Genomic DNA, 10,070 nt, shown 5'->3' with positions numbered 1-10,070 from the left:
AGCTCAGCCGACGCTTCCCCTCCACCTCGCAGTCTCTGCTCCCCCTCCGCTCCAGTCGCAGTGTGTGTGCATACATGTGTATGTGTTGTTTAAGTTCACATGTGTGTTTGAGATGCTGTAGCCAGGAGAGGCGATGAATTTGCCCGCCGCAAAACGCAGAGATATCCTCGTCCGGCGCTCCCTCCGCTCCAACATCTGTCACTTTGATTGCGGCCACTTTGCAGGACGCTCTGCCTCAACAGGTCTGGAGCCTTCCCCAGCCTGTTGCCCTCAGTCGACTTCGACGCTGCCTCTTGGAGAAAGAGGCGATCCCTCCCCATGCTAGGACGGGAGAGGACAGGGGGACAGCCCCCTATGGGAAAAATGACAGTGCGGTTCCCTTTAATCTCCAGGATGAGCCCCGAAATGGCGGCAGGGGCCTGCCGCGAACGCTAATCGTGGCCGACACACTGGTCTCCCCCTTACGAGCACACACACACTTCCAGTCCAGTGCTGATCTCAGGCTCCAAGGAAAAAGGGGCAGTTCACCGTCAACGCAAGATGAGCCTGACAAGGTTTCGCTCTGTTTTGCTGCGAAAGAGAAAAAAAAAGTCTTTCCCTTCCCTGAAAAGCGCAGGATGATGAGTACATATGTTGATTTTCAGGCTGTGAGCCATGTACCGCCACTGTGTCTTCCCATCAGGCCTTGGGACAGAGTGACAGCGGGATGGTGTCACGCTACACAGCGACTTCTAAAGTGCCACTGCATAAGGGCCTTGAGTGTGTTTATTTGGGTTATAACCATCCTGTTGAACTCCATTCTTTTACTGCCTACCTTTGATTCTATTTTCTGCTTCCCACCTCCTAGCTCACCCCCCCCCACCTCTCCTCCATGGTGGACAGCTCTGAAGCATCTCGCCTCCAGCGGGCAGAGGGACAAGAAAGTGGTGGCGCCGGGACGAACGACCTGCCTGCAGCCCAGGGACTGAAGGAGAGAGAGAGAGAGAGAGAGAGAGACAGAAAATGAGATAAGAGGCTGGATATGGAGAGAGAGAGAGAGAGAGAAGGGCAGGAACGGGTAGGTGGGTTGCTGGGCAGCAGGTCCTCTCCAACCACCCCTCCACCCCCCCTCCTCCCCTCCAGCCCAGAGGCCTTGGCATGCAGTGAGTAACACCCCCCTCCTTCCCCTTCCCCGCCATCTCTCTCACATCACCAACCCCCCCACCTGTTCGGAGCCACGGTGCAGTGAGTGGCATTCAGCGCGTTGTGAGCACAAAGCAGTGGCCCCGCGGCCCTGCGCCTGGACCTCGGTGTCAAGACCCAGCCAGGCTGAGAGAGAGAGAGGCAGGGAAAAACATGAGAGAGGGAGAGAGCAGCAAAACGCAGAATAATTATACCCAGTGGGTAATGCGAGCACCGTCGTTACAGGGGCCGGGGAGGAGAGAGAGAGAGACGCGGAGGTAAGAGCGTCACCGGGGCGAGCTCGCAAGGGCCAGTGGGCATGTTTGGTAAACCACACTCACAGACCTCCCACTGGACTGCTGAAGCACCGTTTGTGGAAGTGCTGCAGGAGATCATCTGGATGCCGGCGAGTGTGTTACGCACACTGGGGGTCGAACCACTGCTGCTTTCAGTCCTGCGTGCAAGATCATATGTGGAAGTCTAATACAAGAGATAAGGGGAGAGATTGTATCTTATATGACAGGGAAAATGGATGCGTGGTTAAAGTGTTTATCGTGTCCATACGCTCAACTCTAACTCCCGGTGAAAATGTAAGAATGATTCTACAGCAGGCTTTAAAGAGGGACTATGTAGTTTTTGAAGAAGAAATACAAACACAGAATTGTGTTTGGATTATTTTATTACTGAATAAACAAGCTGTCCTCAGAGGATAATAAGGTCTCAAGAACACTGTTTGAAGCTGGAAAGGTGGCAGTTTATACAGTCATGAAAAGGAAGAGTTTGTTTATTTTATTAAGAAAAAAAAACTAAAAAAAAACAGCCATTTCTATTTCTTCTGATTAAATTGTCTCATAACTACATTGTGCACCTTTAATGGACCCTTGTGCCTTGAGCTCATGGGTAATTAAAGAAGACTCTGTAACAGGAAATACATATTTTAATGTGTATTTAATGTAATGTATGAGTTATTTAGTTCAAGAGGGAAAATGTGAGCAATGTTTCAGCCTCATTTTCAACAATTAAATAGTCTCAATAATCTTAATTTAAAAGGCACTTTTGTAATACAATATTACTTGACAATTTATCAGACAGAAATATTATAAATGTTATCAATAAACCTATTACGAAAGGCTGAACAGTATCAAAGTGATCTTATCCTGCTACTGACGAAATGTATCACCTAATGAAGTTTCATTCTTATGACTTTGAACAATGTCTTTCTCTTTATTCCGTGACAATTTTGGCGAGTGTCCCAGAAAGACTTTGTGCTCTCCGCAGGGGTGTCAAACGAAAAAGCAGAATTCACTTAATAGACCTGTGGGACAGAAACACGGAGGAGAAACACATGATCCGCTCTCATGCAACGAGCTCTCGCATGCAAACTGCAGCCCAACATCAGGACGCTCGCAGATGCTGATGCAGGGGGACAGATATTTCCTCGTTATGCTGATGTTGGCCTGGCCCTCCGAATTCTTTAGTGCCGTGGAAATCTAAACTTTGGATAAGTTTTTAGAGTAGCAGAGGTCTGAGCTTCCTTTTTCTCTTTATCCTATTTGAGCTTCATTTGAGTGTCTGTTCAATTTCAAAGTAAGAGGTGATTTGAGCTCACATTTTGTAGAGGTCAAGATCACATGCCAGATTTTTCTTTATGATGATGATGATGATAATAATAATAATAATAATAATAATAATAATAATAATAATAATAATAATAATAATAATAATAATAATAATAAACACATAAGGGAACATCAGTTTATTTATTGGAGAATTCTAATGAATTCCTATTTCTAATTGGTCAAAATGACTCATTTTTTAAATTATGATTTTTTTGTAAACATGTCTCTTCTTTGATTCTTTAGTATTCTGAACCACCAGTTAGATATTAATGTTTCTCTGCTTTCTGTGCTTTAAATATGGTAATGAATGCTGCATTCAACTAGCCCCTCTCCCACACTCAGAGTTGATCTTAATGTTTTTAATTTCACCCTGCAGAGTCATAAATAAACAAAACAACAGGATGCACATTCCTGTCACGGAGGCCTTTGCTCGGTCTGACATGTTCTGTTGTCAGAGATCCTCTGGTGCGTCTGCAGCTGCAGCGATGGGCTTGTTTTTCCTCCCTCGGCTGTTGATCAATCACTTAATCTCTTTAATAGGCCCAAATCAAAACTAATGGTGCATGTAATAAGTCTTTAACTAAACAATGTGGACAGTGGAGGGACTTAAGTGGTGCCTTAATGATTTTCTCTTAACTGAGCATGACAGTCCTAATGAATTTAGGGCTCACAAACAAACTTTTGACAACTAATATGCAACACTTGCCCCGAACAATGCCCCTTCTCACTCTGACTTGAATATCTGCATGTACTTTGCTCTTGCCACAAGTGCCCTGTTTACTAATACATTTATGCCAATATATTTGCATTTCATGAAGTGTAATAAAAGCATTTACTAATCCAAGATAATTCGGTCATGGGGGCTTTGCCAACCCTGGATTTTCAAAAAAATAATGTGAGGGATTTGGTGCCATCTTGTGGTGACTGTGATGAAGACAATCCTTCATACACGCTATAAATGTTCTCTATCTAAACACCTTATTGTGGCTAATCTTAAGATAATGGCGTCTTTACAGATGCAAATGTTGTGCATACAAGTATACTTAATATTAATTTAACTGTGCTAATGTAGATGCTGAGAGGTCAACAAAGCCTTCAAACCACTCATACGAACATTAAAGTGTGTTTGCTAGTTTATTTAGTGAGTTATTATCATGCTTCTTGGTGTATTTATCTCCTGAGGCAAAACATCATACGATAATTCCTAACTGGTCTGACAGTAACCAAAATAATCCTTGGCAGTAGGACAAAATTCAAAACAAAGCTTTCAAGCACCAAGACAAAGATTGTCCCCATGTGCGCTGAACATACAATAGGGACAATAACATTAAGACTGACTGATTTTTGAAGATTATTGTGGGATTATAGCATACCACATTTGAAAGGGGCAACCTTTAAAAAGAGACAAATTATTAATTTATAAGACATCAATAATAGCCACTTTTGGGTTGCCAGGTTGTGAAATATTCCCCTGGCTGGTGGTTTTTTGTTTGTTTTTGTTTTGTTTTTTTTCCTTTTCAGTTTGGTAATAATGCAGTTGGAACTGATGGTAATTCATCAATAAATATGTGTTATTTTTACACTTGCTTCTTATTCATCAGATCTATAATAATAGATGGTTTTACAAAGATATGTTAAAATAATGGAATTTGGTTAAGATAATCTGCAGGTAAGAAGTTCTTGCGTCTTGCTGAGGTAGAATATACACCTACAGCAATATTTTACAAGCTGGCAACTCCCAAAATTTTCTTAGAACACAGGGTTGTATAAAAGCTTAAGTAAATGAGTTGCCAGCTTTGGATAATGCCAGTAGTGTTTACAGTCAATTGTTAAAATGTATAAACCCCTTTTAAAAGTCACTTGCAAGGATTTAAATTAACCAGTTAAGGGAAAGTGCAAAATATAGTACAGTATATTTGAAGGAAAAAAAAAAAAAGTAATTCATATTCCTCCATCAAAGGTCAACTGAATGTATTTTAACATGGGTTGATGTGTGGAAATGAGTTTAAAAAGCAGGATTTTGATGTAACTTTGTTCCACCGCAGAGCAAGACTGACATCTGCTGTCCTCAGCAAGCAAAGCCTCAGTCTGCACCAACTTCCTTTAGTCTACATACTGCTGTCCGTCATCATATCTCTCTCAAATAACCTTGCCGACGTTTAAAGCTACCTCAAAAAATTATTATCTACCTCAAAGCGAGACTAAAGAACAGTATTTCACGTGGACTGGTAAAAAATAAAAAATAAAAATAAACCTCAAACCAAAGATGTGACACCCCTCTCTATCCGCCGCTTGGTTCAGTCCTCGCCCTCGTACCCGGAAGTAGTAGTAAATATTTACATCGCAGTCAGCTGAGTTCCCTCACCTGACTGCAATTAGCATTAACATTCTTTTCATTTTGTAGCTGATATGTATCGCTATATCATTAAAGCATAGGCCACGTTAATAACTCATAGTTTATAGCAGGTCGTTTTCACAATAAGTACCCAGTTAGCTTAGCATTTGAAACATTTAGCAAGTGATTAGCAGTTAGCAACTTATTGAGCTAGCTGCTTAACAGGAGACACAACTTTGGTTTAACTACTAAAATCAACGTGCCAGCTGGGTTTCTAAACATGGACAAAATTGCTCAAGGTGAGTGAAAACCAACAAAAGGAGAAATCGTTTTCGTTGTCGTCTTGTTTGCCTTGATGTTTCCTTTTAATGCTCTGATGTCAGATTGCAGCTGTTCTAATGAGATACAGGTCAATGAGAGGCTGTTAGAAATATCATTCGATGTAATATAGGTGAAGGTCTGTTTGCTTTCTGAAAAATAAATACTAAATCCATCAATTAAGATGCTGATATATATGTATCGCCTTACATTCACGACACGGTTAAAAGGGTTGGTGAAACTTGGAATTATATGGATAATGATAAGATTATACCCTTTTTTATAGAAACCACCTATCAAACACAACTTATCACAATAATTTAAAAGAAGTTCTCTCCTGTGTGTTCTGTATCCTTCTGAATGTAATTTGAACTGTGTTGTTCCTGCAGATGTGGGTGATATCCAGTCCAGACTGTTGGACCACAGACCAGTCATCAATGCTGAGATCCGCTACTTTGTCAGAGAGTTTGAGGTAGTTGAAGTCATGATGTGGCACTGTTCTTATCAACAGATATACATACACACACACACACACACACACACACACACACACACACACACACACACACTTTTTTTATATGTTCACACACTGTGCTGTTGCTGATCCAAACGTCACACATAGATTCCAGGTTTGTCTTTCATCATTTTTGTCATCACATTTTCTTTGTCATGAGCATGATCAATATCTGTTAATTATAACACTGTAGTCAACTTTAAAACCCAAGATATACACACAGTTGTGACGATGATGTGACCCTGTGACTCGGCGTTTTGACTTTGGGCTCAGTCAGGTAAATGCAAAACAATTTAAGGGCCATGATGTTTCTGCATTAGAAAATAATCAGCGAGGCACATTCAGTCATGTGAGTGCACAAATGTCCACATCAAAATTCCTGCCATAAAGGAAAAAAAAATGGGTGGGTTAGCAGGGCAGACGTTAAAGGTGCGAACACTACTGTGCCACAATTGACAGATTCAGTGGTTTAAAAACACAGTATTGTCTCTCATTGTTGAAAAAGACAATGCCAGGAAATTATTTCAACTGAACGCGACGTGTTAAGACCCAGTGCTGGGCGACACGACAGTTAAGTTTTTTATTTTTGTACTTTGTTGTTTGTGTGTGACAAGGCTATGTTTTCCTTTGCTGCTGTTTAGGAGAAACGTGGGCACAGGGAGAGCAGACTGCTGGAGAACCTCAATAAAATGGTGCTGGAAACAAACGAGCAAACGCTGCCCACAAATTTAGAATCCATGAACCAGCTGCTGTCCGACATCACTAAACGGTGTAAGTCTCCTTTCTCAGATTCACACCTGAGACTTTGTATTAAATCTAAAATCCCGCTTGGCCTGACATCTAATCAAACTTTTGTATTTGTTGACATGTTCAATGCAGTGTTGTATTTAGTATTGGCTGGCTTCCAAATGTAATATGTGTTAAGAATGTTATAAAACAGTGTGCTGATTGTCAGTTGACAGCTATGTATTTTGTGAACCTAGCTTCATATCTAAAAATGCAGAGGCATTAAGTAAAATATACATAAATTTACAGTTTAAGACATTCGACAATACTCTATATGTTCTGATGAAGATGTAAATTCCAATATAAAACATAAAACATTTCTCTGCTTTTCTCCCGTTCTACAGTGGAGGCTGCAAATCACATGGCAGTGAGAGTCCAGCAGAGGGAGCTAGAGGCTCAGCAGGTAAAACAACTCCAGGCTGCAGATTTTGATCACAGGTGATCAAAACTTATGTGACATCCTTAAAAATTAGATTGGATTGAAGATTCTGGATCAGAAATACTTTAATGAGTCACGTCATAGTTGTTCCCATTCAAGAATAGAAATATACACTGTAAAAGCTTAGAGAAAATTTTAAGAAAAATAACTTTTTGTCACCTTTTTTTTTGTTTGTTTTTTTTGTTTTCGTCTCCCTGCGTTCTTCAAGAGCACCCAGCTGCAGGCCAACATGGAGCGGCTGAAAGATGAGTGGGCAGAGTTCCTGAAGGAGCAGCAGCGATTAAAGGAGGAGGTGGATGAAGAGCACGCCAAGGCCGTAGGACAAGTCAGCACTAAATACTGCGAAATGAAGAAGGACTTGTCTAAGTTTCAACCCCTCTAATCAGCCGCTGTTTGTGAGGGTGCTGATGAACCAACACGACATCTCTTATTATAGGAACACTGTTTTATTACAGACAGGAACATCTGCCCTGCACGTGCAAAACAAAGCTATGGGCTTTGGGCTGTTTTTGACTTTTTGAGTGTGATTAACAATGTTACATTTTCACAACCCATCAGACTCACAAGTTTATGTCTTTAGTACAATGGAATTTTCGCAGCTCCCAAAAATGCCAGGAACTTTTTTTTTTTTTTTTTAAACAAGCAATCATTTGATTGTTCCCTGGCCGTGAAGTTCTCAACATTTCAAGATTTTTAATGGATGCCTGCCTGAAGGGTGCCGATGATAAATCTGCCCCAGCCTCAGGTGTTTGGCACCGAGGGGAGATATTCTAAGCACTCAGAGCAGGATCATTACATGTCAGAAAGGCCCCTCAGAGCAGGTGTGTTTAAAGCGCAGGTCAAGTGTTGTAGAAACGAGCTCAAACAGAACCGTCTCCGGATCAAGTCATCCCTCACCAGCTCTGCTGTGTTTGGAACATCTGACCTCTGACATTAATTTCAAGTAAACCAGCTGTCTGTGAAGTAACTTTTATTACAAAAGGCTTTTGCTGACACCATTTTGAATGATCAGCAGCAGCTGTTTGTTTTTGCTTTTTGCCACTTCAAATCTGATTTTAATGAGTCGCATATCCAATATTTTCATTGCTGTTTACACAGAAGAAACGTACATCAGATTTTGGTCGTCTGGTTTGAATTTCCTTCTCAGTCCTGTTAGTTTTTAGTGCCTGTCATGCTGTTTAAAAGGAACACAGTGATAAGCAAACAATCCAAGTGTTCGTTTCTGTTCAGCCTTTTCTGTTTATTGGATTAATTGCACACAGAGGCATGTGCCAGAGTGAACACTGAATTCTTAAGCACAGTAATGTAAAAAAAAAAAGTTGTCTCTGAGGTTGATCTTTAAACTCGCAACACTTTAAATGCAGTGTTTTGTTTTTGCTCCACACAATGGTGTGTTGTCGGACAGGTTAATGGATGGGTGGGCACACTGGGCGCATTCCTGGCATGGCTAAGAACAGAGCTCATCTCAGAAAATGTAATAGAACAAATATTTAAGATCCCCACCACACACTGCTTTAAACTGCCCACACCTCAACTGTCAAACATCCCACGTGAAGGAGCAAGTTGAGACTTCCCCCTCATCCGAAAAGAAAAAGAGTTTCTGCAAGAAAAATAGGAATAAATCTGTGACAACACCGCTGAAGTGAACTGAGTTCTGTTTCCCCTTTTCACAGAGGCTGCAGCTTTTTTCCGTCTGGCCCCTCTGCTCTCATGCACAGCTACTCTGCCTGCGTCTGTGCATACTGTACGTGTGTGTGTGTGTGTGTGTGTGTGTGTGTGTGTGTGTGTGTGTGTGTGTGTGTGTGTGTGTGTGTGTGTGTGTGAGAGACAGAGAGAGAGAGACAGAGTCGGGGATGGCTGGCGTCAGAGCAGGACGGGGTGGTTGGCGTGTCATCAGAGATCAGAGAGGGCACGGTGGTGCCAGCAGTTGCATGCGTGTGTGCGTGTTTGTGTTTGTGTGCGCACCACAGCTGTCCAATGTGGAGACAGCCCATCGTCGGCTAACGAGGAGCGACAATACGGAAACGTGGCCCACCTCTGCCAGCAAGGCACCTTTTCATCTGCCCCTGTTTATTTTTTGGGCTTTCGTTGGGAAGAAAGAAAAACAGCCCGAGTACACGAAAGGTCACCGCTGAAGCCATGTGAGCGTTAGCTATTCATGAGCACAGCCATAAGCTCACAGGTAATACTTGTTTGGACTGATAAGTACAGGATTTATAGCTGTTATAATTAAGTTTGACGTGGCCGTGTTATGTCAGAGTTAGAGAAAAATTCAAGGTCGGCTAAATTTGTGAACTGATTTGTAAGTCGGCTCAGGCTTGACAGTGTGCATGAACTCCCACAGAGTGAAGGGAACACATAGGGCTGGTTCTTCAAGGACTTACAGTACATTTACATGTAATGCAGATCTAGTTACATAACTCTGACATGTCTCTGGTTGCTGCCTGGCCTGCTCTTTGTTGGTTCAAATCCACAAAACCATAAAATACCTGCCCGATGACCAGGCTGAGGCAGTGTGGGAAAGCGCGAGACCGGCGCTGTGGACAATCATGCACTCTTATCCAGGCTAAATTGACATTTCGCAGTCTGGGATTTAGATCAATGTCTGTTTGCAACCGAGGGTTAGCAACAACAACAGGTTTCGACATTCATGGGAATTTGGGTTTCGAAAGCCTGAGCCAGAGATCTCAGCATCTGGTCAAGTAATCGTTGAGAGACTTGTATTGATCAACAACCTTGTTAGTGTCTCGTTTTGTGGCGCAAAACAGGAGAAGTCAAATGGGCTGAAGGAATCTTGCATTTTGGATAGAATCTGGTTCATCTGAACGGATAGCCGTCCAACGTTAAGAGGAAACGGAGCATCCCATGTGCTCAGACAGCTGGCACAGAATCCCCCCC

At 42.1% G+C, this 10,070-nt stretch overlaps 1 protein-coding gene across 1 annotated transcript; it reads left to right on the top strand.

Annotated features, from left to right (window-relative positions):
• The first annotated feature begins 5,085 nt into the window (after positions 1 to 5,085).
• On the top strand, positions 5,086 to 8,806 carry bloc1s5 (biogenesis of lysosomal organelles complex-1, subunit 5, muted). The gene is made up of 5 exons (XM_037079712.1): positions 5,086 to 5,414; positions 5,823 to 5,905; positions 6,589 to 6,718; positions 7,078 to 7,136; positions 7,381 to 8,806. The coding sequence occupies exons 1-5, from the start codon at positions 5,396 to 5,398 to the stop codon at positions 7,552 to 7,554; spliced, it is 465 nt and encodes a 154-aa protein (XP_036935607.1). The 5' UTR covers positions 5,086 to 5,395; the 3' UTR covers positions 7,555 to 8,806.
• The last annotated feature ends 1,264 nt before the right edge of the window (positions 8,807 to 10,070 follow it).

Source organism: Acanthopagrus latus, chromosome 19 (assembly GCF_904848185.1).
Source record: "Acanthopagrus latus isolate v.2019 chromosome 19, fAcaLat1.1, whole genome shotgun sequence".
Lineage (NCBI taxonomy): Eukaryota > Metazoa > Chordata > Actinopteri > Spariformes > Sparidae > Acanthopagrus > Acanthopagrus latus.
The sequence above is the reverse complement of the archived record's forward strand: the minus strand, read 5'-3'. Positions and strand labels throughout refer to the sequence as shown.

Excerpts from the sequence above, each read along its gene's own strand:
- bloc1s5 (XM_037079712.1), top strand. Across the intron at positions 5,906-6,588 it reads ACTTTGTCAGAGAGTTTGAG|GAGAAACGTGGGCACAGGGA; the intron begins GTAGTTGAAGTC and ends GCTGCTGTTTAG. Across the intron at positions 6,719-7,077 it reads GTCCGACATCACTAAACGGT|TGGAGGCTGCAAATCACATG; the intron begins GTAAGTCTCCTT and ends CCCGTTCTACAG.